The 14,671-nt window shown below is 33.8% G+C and overlaps 1 protein-coding gene across 4 annotated transcripts in view; it reads left to right on the top strand.

The window, feature by feature from the left end:
• The window catches only part of LOC120779617 (putative uncharacterized protein DDB_G0282133), a 139,389-nt gene that overhangs the window by 97,913 nt on the left and 26,805 nt on the right, over positions 1 to 14,671 (top strand). Inside the window, exon 10 of one of the 4 annotated variants that reach the window (XM_040111965.1) lies at positions 10,719 to 11,083. The exons of the other annotated variants lie outside the window; for them this stretch is intronic. Within the exon in view, the coding sequence (XP_039967899.1) occupies positions 10,719 to 11,083 (365 nt within the window). The remainder of the gene's footprint in view (positions 1 to 10,718; positions 11,084 to 14,671) is intronic. 4 annotated transcript variants of the gene reach the window in all.

Here is a 14,671-nt window from a genome sequence, read left to right as displayed (position 1 = left end):
GGACCTCGGAGCGTACGCACGTTTAGAATATAAATAAAAATCATCGGAAAAGTCCTGTGACAAACACAGTGCTTACCAGTGCTATGAGAGACAAATAGCATGAAAAGAACCGTACAGAAAGTATGGGGAAAGATAAAGTACAGAAAAAAGCCAATATTAAACTGTATTCACTATTCAGTATATAAGGAAAATTTCACAATCTAATTTCATTTCAATATATCACTTCCTATGAGGTAAGGTTAGGCAGGTTACAGAATTTAGCCTTTCGCTATTTAAAAGGGCATCTCGACAGGCTAAAGTTTATGGCATACTAACTGTCAAATCTATTGCCATTGCCGTTACCAAAACTGTATGTGGGCATTTGTGATCATAACATAATTCTCTTGCTCTTGCAAAACCCTTGAACGGTGCACGAATTGCTGATTGTAGAACTGCACAACAACAAACACACGCAGAAAATTATTTGCAATGGGTGTAAAATATGTAAGACCAAAACCCATGTTCCATTCCCATTTTCGTGCAATGACACGTAAAAATATAATTGCAACCCTGTGCCACCTGTCATTTTACATAAAAACATATTACGCCGTTAAATTGTTGAGGAAGGTAAGCTTTAAATAGATTTTCGATTTATATTAAAATTATAAAGATTTGTTACAGTTTTTTGTTAAGAATGGATGCAGAAGGTGCGCTAATTCACAATGGTCATGCACAATAGTCATTCTCAATAAATTGACCGAATCAGCAGTTCATATATCACTAGATTTTGTGATGGGTGCTCTCTTAGCCTTGCATATTTCGGTATAGGATTTTTGCATTTTGTGTCATCGTGCAATCTTACAAGAGCAAGAGAATAACCCTAATCATTTGCGAAAAGCTGTCGGGTAGGTAGGTTCGAGCTGATAAAGCGCATGTTTTGAGCTTTTGAACTGTTTAAAGTTTTATTTAGATGAAAAAAATGTATGTGGAAAATAAAAATAGCAGAAATATACTTTTTTCTCCAAATGTATTTCTTGAAAAAAAAAGATTTCATATTTTCGGACTATAATAATTGTAGCATAAATTTTATATACCAATTAGAATAATAAATTTGATATTAGCATTGATATTTTCATTTATGCTTGTATAAGTTTATTATATTTTAGACTTCGCTCATTCGCCAATCCATTTTGTATAATTTTGCCGCAAATTAATAATATTAAACTGAATATTAATTTTTTGGGAAAATGTATTAAATTATTTTGAAAATGTACTTTATTTTTATAATTTAACACAACCGTCTTAATACTCACTCTACTAAATTTAATATCACCGAAATGAAACTGCCGCCGGTATATGTGTAAATGGGATGTGTTGCGTCTTCGAAATTTTCATAGAAATGAAAACTGATCTGTCAAACTGCTGAAACGACAGTTCATGGCTTTCAATATATGGCATACTAATTAGTATTCCATAAGCAATATATGTACCATAAATTTTTGCCTTTCGAGATGCCCCGTAAAGAGCAGTATTGGTAGCAGTACACTGCAAATGAATTCAATTGAAGAGTAGCGCTGATGACAGGGATAATGGGATGCCCAACTTATTCCAGTGTGAAAGCACCTCAAAATTTTTTATAACATTTCCCATTATGGCCACAACGAACAAAATAAGAATTTTTGGGTATTTAAATTAAAACACCCAACATTTATTACGGTTGCAAATTATTATATATTGGACTTTTAATATATGGCGAAACTACTTAAATCCTTTTTTATGATTTTATGGTAATTTAAACAACTAGCTTTTGATCTTTCAATATTTAATAAGGTGAATTAAGCCTGTTAGTTCTCAATTAATAAAGGTTTTTAATCATTTGTAATTGAAATATAATTCTGATATGCAAAACGTAACGAGATATATTTTAATTTCGCATTTTCTTTGATTTTCATTGTTTAAAATTTTTATTATCGATCTAGAACGGCGGCAACAAATTCCTCCGTTCACATGCAGTACTTGTTCAATAAATTATGAACGAAGAAAAAAACCAACTTTAATCATTAAGAAAAATATAAATATTTGGAGTATTTTAGAAAAACTTTATTTTTTATATGCTATATACATTAAACTTAAATTATTATATTTTTGTATTGAATCATATTCAATATTTTGTCTCTGCCAGAACTCTGCATATTTTTTTCTTCGTTCGTAATTTATTGGAAAAGTACTGCACCAAAAATAGTATAATTTCAATCTGGCCGTTTCAGTCATTCCAATTGCAAAACGTCAAAACCTACCCAATCCAGTCAACTGTCAAATTTCGGTAAGTGATCGGTTCTCACATTTCCAGTGACAGGAGAGTTGGGCATCTCTTTATCTCTGGATGTAACAAATTCCTCTGTTCACAAATTTTTTTTTTTGTAACATTTCAGTCTGGCCATCGCTCGTTTCCAATTGCTAAACGGCAAAACCTCCTGAACACGATCAGCTCTCAAAGTTCAGGAGGCTTTGACATTTAACAATTGCTCTCTCACTTGCAATAAGAGATGAGTTGGCCATCTCTTTATCTCTAATGTGCTGAACACATAGAGAGCGGCACGACATGGCTAAAAAAGATATAAATAAACTGGCTTACCCGGTGCGCTTTGCTGCGCAGTTCGTAGATATATTAATAATTTATTCAATTTTTTATAATCTCGCAACAAAGTTGCTAAGGAGAGTATAATAGTTTTGTTCACATAACGGTTGTTTGTAAGTCCTAAAACCAAAAGAGTCAGATATAGGGTTATATATACCAAAGTGATCAGGGTGACGAGTAGAGTTGAGATCCGGATGTCTGTCTGTCCGTCCGTCCGTCCGTGCAAGCTGTAACTTGAGTAAAAATTAAGAAATCATGATGAAACTTGGTACACGTTTTCCTTGGTTCAATAAGAAGGTTAAGTTCGAAGATGGGCAAAATCGGCCCACTGCCACGCCCACAAAATGGCGGAAACCGAAAACCTATAAAGTGTCATAACTAAGCCATAAATAAAGATATTAAAGTGAAATTTGGAACAAAGGATCGCATTAGGGAGGGGCATATTTGGACGCAATTCTTTTGGAAAAGTGGGCGTGGCTCCGCCCCCTACTAAGTTTTTTGTACATATCTCGGAAACTAACATAGCTATGTCAACCAAGCTCTATGGAGTTATTTCCTTCAGGCATTTCCATATACAGTTCAAAAATGGAAGAAATCGGATAATAACCACGCCCACCTCCCTTACAAAGGTTATGTTGAAAATCACTAAAAGTGCGTTAACCGACAAACAAAAAACGTCAGAAACACTAAATTTTACGGAAAAAATGGCAGAAGGAAGCTGCATCCAAACTTTTTTTAAAAATTGAAAATGGGCGTGGCGTCGCCCACTTATGAACCAAAAACCATATCTCGGGAACTACTCAACCGATTTCAATGAAATTCGGCATATAATATTTTCTTAACACCCTGATGTACGAAATATGGGTGAAATCGGTTAATAACCACGCCTTTTTCCAATATATCCAAGCTATTTTGAATTCCATCTGATGCCTTCTCTGTATAATATACACATTAGGAACCAATGATGATAGCGGAATAAAACTTTACACAAATACGGTTTTGAAAAATATGTAAATGACTGATAATGAGATCTCGATTATCACTTTATCATGCGAGAGTATAAAATGTTCGGTGACACCCGAACTTAGCCCTTCCTTACTTGTTTTAATATAAATATTTATCGGCTTTTATACTTCATTTAATTTTTTTTCATTATAGACGTTTTTGTCATCTTCTTTTTAAACATATTGAATATTCAAATATGCGATAAATTTGCCAAAGCAATTGCCTATTTACAGATTTTATGAAATATCCACAAACGACAAATCTAAATTTTTATTTGTTTGATGTTTAAGTGTAAACAAAAACATAAGAGAAACAAAAAAATAAGCATTTGACATGAATGAGTAATGTCACATTATATTGTTACTTCAGCAAAAGTCAACTTATTTAGCAAACAAAAAAACCTGAAATTTCATGGTCTATAATTATAATCTGCGATAATAATTACTCTGTATTTGAAAATAATGTGATTTTCCACTCATAAAAGTGTAATAAAACAGTAAGTTAATAGCCAAACAAAAAAGTCAATAACAAATACAATATAATTCAATATAATAAAAAAAAAGTTTATTTCCAAAGTATACCATACAAAAAATGACGATGAAAAGATTCGATATGAGAAGAACATTCCATTCTGATTATCTTCAGGAAAAAACAGTTGTTGTTCAGTCGATTGATAGCCCATCGAGTTTCACCGTAAAATTCAGACCGGAAGAAAGGAAATACCATGATGTAGAGCAAATTCTGAATTGCCGATTAGCAAATATCAAGCCAAGTAATGGGAAATACTGGTCGCGAGAAGCTATCAAATATTTTGAAGAAATTGCTTTGAACGAATCTTTCACTATGAAAATAATGAAACAAATAGACGAAATCTTTTTCATAAATTTAGACGATTATGAATTAAGGATGAGGATTGACCAAGATATTGTTGATAAAGGATATGCAGTTCATGAGAATGGATTCGTACGATATTATCCACTCACTCCATAAAATTGTTATAACGCTAACATTGAGAAGCGTACATAAATACGAATAATAAGAAAATTGTCATAGCGATTCAATAAAAAATTCAACAAAGTATTACTCTTCAAACATTGAAAGTATTTATTCTTCAGTTTCCTCTTATTTTTACATAAGCGTATATAATAAATTGTAAATCTCAAAAATTCGAATTCTAATCTAAAACATTTTGATAAAAAACGTTCTTAGTTTTACTGTCCGGCGCATGAATGAATTCACTGAATAATTTTCAATAATTATTCTTTTAAATAGCCGGAATAAAAAAGCAAGCGACCGAAATTGAACGATTCAAATAATTTACAAATCAAAATATTGAAAAACAAAACAAAAAAGAAATTGTATGGAAAGTCGTTTTTTGGAAATTTCCAATTTTTTAAATAATAAATAATTATTCTTTTAAATAGCCGGAATAAAAAAGCAAGCGACCGAAATTGAACGATTCAAATAATTTACAAATCAAAATATTGAAAAACAAAACAAAAAAGAAATTGTATGAAAAGTCACTTTTTGGAAATTTCCAATTTTTCGACTTTTCCTTATGAAAATTATATGTTTTTTTTTATATCTAACCCTTTCCAGATCCACAGCGAACAACTTCTGATTTCATGAAGATTGGTTCCGCCGTTCTCGAGGGTTAGCGTTACTAACAAACAATCATTTTTACTTACATATGTACATACAAAATAAAACGTTTGTATGGGAAAAAGAAAAGGGCTGTTTTTAGGGGTTTTCCGGCAACTTTCGTAATTTTTCTTACATAAGAACCTTCTCCTAATAATAACAAATACAACAAAAAAAATCAGCCAAATCGGTTCAGCCGTTTATGAGTGATGAAATTACATCCATAAGAACGTGTGTATTTTAATATTTGAGAGATGTCCCTTGAAGTCTGTCGCTCTCTATGTATTCAGCACATGATACGCATAATGTTTGTAAATTTGTCTACACACAACTTTTAATACAAATACAGTGAGCTCTCGTTAATTCTAAACTAGAAGGGCTCTTAAAATATTCTGAATTATCGAGTTTTTGAAATAACAAATGGTTCGAAATTTGTGAGAGAAAATAAAAAAAACTTCGAATTATTAAGTGTTGATCAATTATTATTTATTAACTGCTATTCTATAACAATGTCAAAAGTGTAGAGGTACATTCGCACTCAAAATTTTTAGCAAATGCCCTAAAAAAGTTATGAAACCCATATGAGCTCTTAATATTGATAATAACCCGTACCGCAACGACGATTTATTTCTCATTTAAATAACATTGGGTTTTCGTACTTTTTGCAATTAATATTTTCTTTGCGAAACCGATTATACATTGCTGCGGCACCGAATTATTTTTGTAGGCTCTCCATGCCTTGTCAATCAATAAAATAGCTGTCAGAACCGTGGTATTTACAGTTAGCTGCTTGTCGAGAAATTCTGAAACGAGCTTAACAATTTCTCTGCGATAGAACGTCTTAAAATTATGAATGATCCCTTGGTCCAATGGTTGTAATTTGGAAGTTGTATTTGGCGGAAAGGAGCAGAATTCCACGTGAAAAAATGTAGGACGACTGTCGTGTTAACTGTTAAAAGCCAATTGTTAAAAAGTTCTGTCGAACGATAATCAGTAGAAAATGATTTCACTTCTTTGAAACATCGCTGTTTCATTACATTTCCTATCACTAAGTTTTTCCGACCCGTCCACATTTACTGCAAGTAAAACTGTCAACTTTTCTTTACTATGTTTCCCCCCATAACTTTTTTCATCTTTCCGATAAATATTTGCAAAATAGGCCAGTTTCATCAGTATTAAAAATGTCTCGGGCAACAATTTACCGTGCTAATCTTAGCAAACTGCATCATCAACACTTCCACTTTCCGCACAAACTTTTTAAAACACAACTTCATTTCTCTTTTTGAAATTTCTAAGCCACACTGCGCTTGCCGCAAAGTTTTTTATGCTTAGAGTAGACGCGAACTCTTTTACTTTTTTCTTAAAAAAGTTTCCGCTAATAGACACTTTTTTAACCTTTACCCTGTCTTAATGACCAGCTTTCTTCCAGACGAGGAAATTCACCTGCAGTAGTACTTTTTCGTACTCCAGCAGGTTGAGCAGCATTTTCTCCTTGTGCCTCATTATGGTTGAGAAAGTACTCAGAGAAATCTTAGATTCTTTTGCAACATCACTTTCACCTTCCTCTACTTTTTAAATGAACTTCTTCTTTTCAACAATCGTCAAACATTTATACTTTCTAGGGCTCATAACTAAGACAAGCTTTTAATCTGTATACCAACGAAAGAGTAACTGCAACTGAATGATAACTAAACAAAAAGGCTCGTATACGTTAGTACATGTTTGAACTTGTTGCAAAATGTACTTACAATCTTTCCGCCTCTTTCTTATGCAACGTTGAATTGTCGAGTGTTGGACACCTATAAGCGTCGTTTTGCTACATGTAATGATTTTTTCGTTCGAATTACCAAGTGCATAAAAATTTTTTAATTTAGTTCGAAACATAAAGATATTCTGAAGGGAACTTGTGATAATTTTGAATTATAGAGAGGTTCGAATTATAGCAGATTTGAATTAACAAGAGCCGACTGTATGTATGTACATTGATTGTTTCACGCGAAATCTCGGCTGCCACCAACAACCAATGACCGAAGCTCACGTTTTTTCAAAGAGTCGAAGGACTGACGCGACGACTAAGCATCACAACATCACGTTGTTGGTAGAAAACCCGAGCTTTGCCGACACAAACGAACGAACGCCGATTGTTACCTCTTATCTTGTCGCTGTAACAGCCTTATAGCCTTGACAGACGGCAGCTATGCGAGTTTGAAACTCTCATAAACAGCTCATTGTCCTTTTTATAATATTTTCAATGAAAATTGATAGAAGATAAACATTACTGTTGTTAGCCGACCAATTTTTACCAAACCATTTTTTATTACAAAAACATATCAACACATTATTTTTAAAACTGCATCATAACATAGAAGTTATATTGATATTATATTGAGAATTTGATAAACAGCTGTCAGGGTTGCTTGTATTTCATTCACAATTGATGAAAATTGGCCATTTTTAACAATGTTGCCAACGAAAATCTCACAAACTCCCTAAAATTTTGAAAGTTATTTTTGGATTCAGCAATGGATTTAGCTGTGGTAACTTCTGAATTAATCCCGAAAAATGCAATTAATCTGGTTTAACGCTGCCGTCTGTCAATGCTATTAGCTACAAAACAGCAAAAATATATATATGTTTGTTTATATATGAGCAAATTTTGCATGCCGCGGAAAAATATATATATATGATTGTAAAATTATCTCTAATAATTTTAGAATTGAAAAACATTTTAAATCGACCAGAGCTATGTTGCCATTTTTGACGTTTTTTGTGTGCTTTTCGGTTTGCGAGGTTGACACTTTTCCCTTCTAAAAGTAACATCAGAAATTGTTCAATTTATGATTTTATTTGAGACGATTGTTGTTTTTTAGAAGAATGTTTGTAGTTTTTGTGTGCGACATATTTATTTATGTGTACGCATATGTGCATGTAGGTTTGTGTACACATTATTTGTTCTGCAATATCATACACACATATAATATGTAGTATATCCACAGAGCAGTGCGCGCACATTTCATTACTGATAACTGAGGAAATTTTGATTTAAATTTGAATTTGAATTGTACACACATCTGTATGTGCACACACTTCTTAAAAAATTTCAATTTAACACAAAAATCCCCATTAACATTTTGAATTCATTTGTTACAAAAATGTGACAAATGAAGAACCGATCGTCAGATTTTGAGCAAACTTCACATAAATTACATGATAAATATGGCGAACATAGCCTGAAGATTTGGTTCGGATATGTGAGCCCGTTCTTAAGTTATAAAATTACAACGAAAAGTGAGATTGAATTTTATATATTTAGTAGAGCATGAAGGCATATTTAACCTTCTGTATGCTTGTATTTATATACTTATGTTATATATGTACCTAAAAACTAGGGTATTTTCACAAGTTTCTTTCTTTTTTCTGAAACGCTCACCGAAGTTTCAGTTTTTGCCTCAAAAGAAGGATCCAACCTAAAAACCTATTTATTTTCAATTTAAGTCATGTTTACATCAATTTACTTTTCCCATATATTTTACATAGGATTTTTTTATCTTTTGTTATAATTTTTAATCTTCAAAGCAAATAATTTTCTAAAACAAAACTTTCCGCTCTACAAAAAAGGTATTAGAATTTTTGTTATAGTTAAATTGAAGAATCAAATGTACTGTATTCACCATGTTTTATGAGTAACACATAATGTACGTACATATTGGGTAGTCGAAAAGTATTTTCGTATTTTGTCAATAGATGTCGTTGCAGTAGTATATCTCCAGTGCTACCAATCACACTGTGTCAGACCATATAGTGTTGGAAAGGTGATTTTCTAAACTTCATTTAATTCGGGGAAGTTGAAAAAAAGTTACAGCTGTTCAAAAAAATTTTGACATTTTTGTATAAAAAAGGGAAGAATGTCACGCAACCCACCAATGAAATTTGTAAAGTTTACGGAAACGATGTTGTATCAGTTCGTGTAGCACAACAATGGTTCGCTTGCTTCCGTTCTGGAAATTTCGGTCTGAAAGATGCACCTCGCTCTGATCGACCTATCGTTGAAAACTTCGATGACCAGAACCGTCACATAAGCAGCCATGACATCGTTAAAGACCTTAAACTTTTATAATCAAACGGTTTTGAACCATTTAAAAAAGACTAGCTACAAAAAGAAGTCCGATGTTTGGGTACCACATGAATTGTCTGTGAAAAATTTAATGAACCGAATTAACAACTGCGATTCTTTGCTGAAACGAAATGAAATCGAACCATTTATGAAGCGAATGGTAACAGGAGATAAAACGACAATATGTGAAAGAGATCATGGTCCAAGCGTGGTGAAGCTTAACAAAAGGTCGCAAAGCCAGGATTGATGCCTCGAAAGGTTATGCTGAGTGTTTGGTGGGATTGAAAAGGAATCATTCACTATGAGCTGCTCCAGCCTGGTCGAACGATTGATTCTTCATTTTACTGACATCAACTGATGAGATTGAAGCAAGCAATCGAAAAAACGGCCTGAACAGATCAACAGAAAGGGTTTCATCTTTCATCTGGTCAAGGCTAGACCACACACATCTTTGATGACTCGGAAAAACTGGGAAAGTGTGGTTGGGAAGTTTTGATACATCCATCATACAGCCCTGACCTTGCACCATCGGACTACCATTTGTTTCAATCAATGCAGAACTCCTTTAGTGGAGTAAAGTTGGCTTCAAGAGAAGCCTGTGGAAATTACTTGTCGCAGTTTTTGGCCGAGAAACCAGAAAAGTTTTACACCCATGGAATAATGTCTCTTGCGGAAAAATGGCAAAAAGGGGGCAACCAAAATGGTACATATTTGATTCAATAATGTTCATTATAAATAAAAACAAAAAAAAAATAAATTAAAGTGTGATTAGAAATACCAAACGAATTTTTCGACTATCCTATATACATACAAATAACCTCTATGAATGCTCAGTATATTTGATTTTTAAATTTAACTGCGTATAACTTTTAAACAATTGTGTTTATAAAAAAAATTTTGAGATCTTTTGCACTACAATATTTTGTATATCACTTTTAAACATTATAGATTTACTTGCTTAATGCAGAATATCAATACAATGCCATTGGAAAAGAAATATCATTAGACACGGTTTAAATTGAAAATAGAGAACCTGTTTACGTTGAATTCTTATTTTATTGCAAAAACTGAATTTCATGGGGGCGTTTGCAAAAAAGCGATTAGGGAAATAACCGACGCCCTAATAAATATATAGTAGTTTTATAATTTTTGGTATTTATTGCTCAATATTTGGCCAAGAAAAGCTGCTTTTTTAAATAATAATTTGTTAGGTTTAGCTTCTATACATTATCCCTATGTTCTTGCTTATCGATTGGAATAACAATACACTTATACATTACGCTTTCAAACCACACGAATAAACACAACAACTGTATATCGAAATAACCACTACCCCCACAGAATGCTGTGAGGCATAACTTATCGCTGCATAAATGCTTTATGCGAGTTGAGAACGTGAAAGGGGCCGTTTGGACAGTAGATGAGATTGAGTTTTACAAACGACGACCACAGCGTACAACTGCTGCAGCAGCAGTGGCTGCAGCAGCAGCTGCAGCGGTAATGTCGACAACAGTTGCTGACAATGCTGCCGATGGCGGCGCTTGTAGCAAGAACATTTTCAGTGGCCGTGATAATGGGGGCAGTAGCAGTGTTACCAGTAATAGCAGTAGCAATGACAATGTGGGTGATAATAACGATTTCAATAGTAGCGCTGGTGTCCGTATTTCTGCTGCAATGGACAATAGCTCACTGACGTTGGGCTATGGGTACGTGCGAAAACACAACCATGTCATATAAACCCTGCTCCTGAATCCTATCCCTTGGTCTTCTATGCAGTCGAGATCATATTCTCGATCTTGTTCCCTAATTATTTTATTAATTGCCTATGTAATAATTCAGTTAATTATGGTAAACTTTTTATATTCATGAAATGCATACATTTTTTTGGCATAATCTAATTCACACACATATTTATATACACGCATATGCTTTTTACTTTTTTATACACAATTCAACATACCGATTGAATATGACTCGCAGAATATATCAAAATCTGTGAAAAATTAGTTACCAAGCAGCACAAAAAAATCTGTCTTATGTGATTTTTAAGCAAACTGCGTACGTAGGTTGCCTTTATATCTCGGGATTGTAGAACAAAAACAAATATTAATCATCGAAAATCACTTTATTATTTTTCAAAATAACATATTTGTCAAAGCACTACTCTGATTAAGGTATCTCTAAAACATTCGTTTTGAACACAACCGCGTCTTCAGGTACTTCTAGTTTATTATTTACATACGGGAATAAAAAAGTCAATGGACGAAAAATTAGGATAATACGGTGGATGAATCTTTAACTCGATGTTTTGAGTGCTCAAAAATGCAATTGAAACAACTGAACGACATGTGAGAGCTCGAATTGTCGTGCAGAAGAGTGATACGTCTTCGGACGCTGGTTTTCCTGATTTCTTAAAAGATAACTGGCAAACAAATGGTTGTGTACCACTCAGAATTTATTGTTTTGCGTTGTTCTAGTGGTATGATTGCGACATGTCAATTTTTTCCAAAAAAAAACAGGCAACCATGCGTCGTGCGTAAATAACATTTGTAAATTCGACTCATCTAGATGCACCCATACATTCGACTGCTCTTTACTTTCGGGGTCATACGCGTAAACCTACGATTTATCACCTGTCACGACATTGGCAAATAATAGAGGTAAACGATGTCAGCTACCTCACCTGCCAACAAAGGGGAGTCCTATCGTCCGATAACTTTCCTCCCGCCAGTAGTGAATACACTTGAGGCCTTGCTACTCCTGACCTTCACTCCCCACCTGAGATTAACAAACCACCAGCATGGATTCCGAAAAATGCACCGCCACAGCACTTAGCATCAAAAAAGCCCAGATAGTTCATGGCAGACCAGAAACTACCATGTGAGAGCATAATGAACTCCTCTCTAAGCAGTACCTGCTGAGATGCTTTCGCAGCGGAACCGTCTCCTAGGAAAATCAAGAGATCAATCATACTTACACAGTACCTCGACCAGACTTTGGACGGAACAAACTTCCTGAGACTTGAAGAAACTGCCGATTCGGCGAAGCCTTCTACTTTTTCGAGTGTAGTATTTTTAAATCAACTCACATATTTTTCATTGTTGCTTTCCAATTCTTGGTCAAGTTCTTTCGAGTTTTCAATGGAAATTTGTTGGTTATTTTATGATTGGAACTCATTGCATTTATGAGGGCATTGTTTGTTGACTGCGCAGTGGTTAGTTTTCGCAACAGCTCATTTGTGGTCAACTTGTTGTTTAAATTTTTCTATATTTATATTTCCAAACTTGCAATATTGCATGACAAGAATCTGAAAACATAAATTAAACTTGTTATGTAGTTAAATCTCTGCTTTTCGTATTAAAAGAACTTACATTAGTTTTTGTCATTTTCCACAGCCGATTTCACACTAAAAGACTTCAGCTCGTGGTCATAGACTTGATCCGCTTCTTCTATGTCAATGTTAACAATGAATACGCCCAGGTCTACCATCGATTTCAAAAGTTCCGTAAATAGATTGCAGCAGTCTTTCAAAACTTTTTCATGTATACGAGTATAAACATCATTACCTTTTTTCGAGAATCCTGTAATTTGTATTGTCATTCCTGGTTTGAGGTAGCAAAAATTATCCAGTAATTTATCGTTGATATAAAACACGTTTCCATAAAATCTTTTGTAAATACGTTTTTACCATACCAATATCTGTTATTTATTTGTTGTAATGTTTCTAGGGGTCTTTTAACGAATTGTTTTAGGGTTTGCAAGAAATTTTCGAAAGCATATGCTGAGAATGAATTCAGAAAACCGCACGATTGAACGGAATCCACCAAAGGTGTACGAAGTAATTAAGCATTTGTTTTATTTCTTTTAAATTGTTTGCATAGGTTTTTTGTGACGAAAGCAATGCATTGCACAGCGCAACAAAAAAGTGATAATAAATACGGTCAGATACAATGTCTTTCAACGCAACCATTCCCGTGTAAAGTACAAACTGTCGGAACTGTACTGTTTTCCATCTTGCAATTTCATCTAAGCTTCGTGGTTTTCGATTAAATTCGTTGGATATGTAAGGTATGTACCTTACCAAAGTTTTCGACAGTATAATTTTCTGTTGCTTTGTCAACTGATATCCCACATTCGGACATTTGGGCATTTTAGCATTTTTCTTACAACTCCAAGAGCTAAAAGGTGCATTGGTTCAACAGGAAAAGTGGAGACCATTCCCACACCTATTTCTTCGAGACACGATTTTTCCATTTTTTATGATGGCCCACGCTATTTCTTGCAGCAAATTCATCAACAGTTCGAAGATTTTCCGACAATGGACTGTATATTATTGTATTGTTTATTTTTTTACCCACTTATTTGCACTTGCTGCATCCTTGAAAAGAGTTGTGACTCACTGTTTGGCTGGTAAAAGCTCTTTCTGGGGCATCGCAAAGAAAACACCGCACTTTTACTTTAATTCTTTTGCCATTGACTTCCATTCCATATTGCATTAAGATTTTTAGCTCATAAGCAAAATCGTGTAAATTATTCATGTCTGCCGGTTTCTGTTTGTCTTCACCAATCAACATCACCTTCGTATTTCTTTTGTGATGCAATTTTGCCAATATAGGCCACAAGTTTACATTTGAGCTTTTGTACAAAGATAAACCGTCAATACCGACATCGATTTGAAATTTATCAACGTCACTAGATGCTTTTCTATATGCAAACAATTTCCTGGCGCAACAGTTCTCAATATGCAGGTCGCTTGTCGTACAGAAATATTCTCCGAATGCAATATTTTTAACAAATCATCGAAGCAGTTCCTTGTGACCTTATGACGCTCAGTCCACATTTTCAATTAATTTGTCAAAATTGTTTTGTTGTGAACTTTTGCTTTTTCAATAAGTTCCACTCAGACAATATTGATGTCAAAACTACAATTCACCGCATCCTCTTCAGAGTCACTAGCAACATTTATGTTTTTAGCCATTCCGTAAAATTCACTTTCTTCGTTTTAATTAGTCTTTCCATATGCATTTTCGAGAACATATTTTTATTTCTTTATTCAAAGTTTTAACACAATAACAAACGAATTTTTAAATTAAAATAGCAGTTCATCTAAACACAACCAACTTTCTGCAAATTTTCTTCAAATGCTTTGTTATTTTGCTTAGTCACAAACACATACAGGGTGAAAAATTAATAAGCAAAGACTTTACGAAATAATGCAAATATTTCTTCTTCTTCTTAATTGACGTAGACACCGCTTACGCGATTATAGCCGAGTTAACAACAGCGCGCCAGTC

This window comes from Bactrocera tryoni, unplaced genomic scaffold, assembly GCF_016617805.1.
Source record: "Bactrocera tryoni isolate S06 unplaced genomic scaffold, CSIRO_BtryS06_freeze2 scaffold_11, whole genome shotgun sequence".
Classification (NCBI taxonomy): Eukaryota; Metazoa; Arthropoda; class Insecta; order Diptera; family Tephritidae; genus Bactrocera; species Bactrocera tryoni.
Note: the sequence above shows the minus strand (reverse complement) of the source record. Positions and strands in the feature narration are given on the sequence as shown.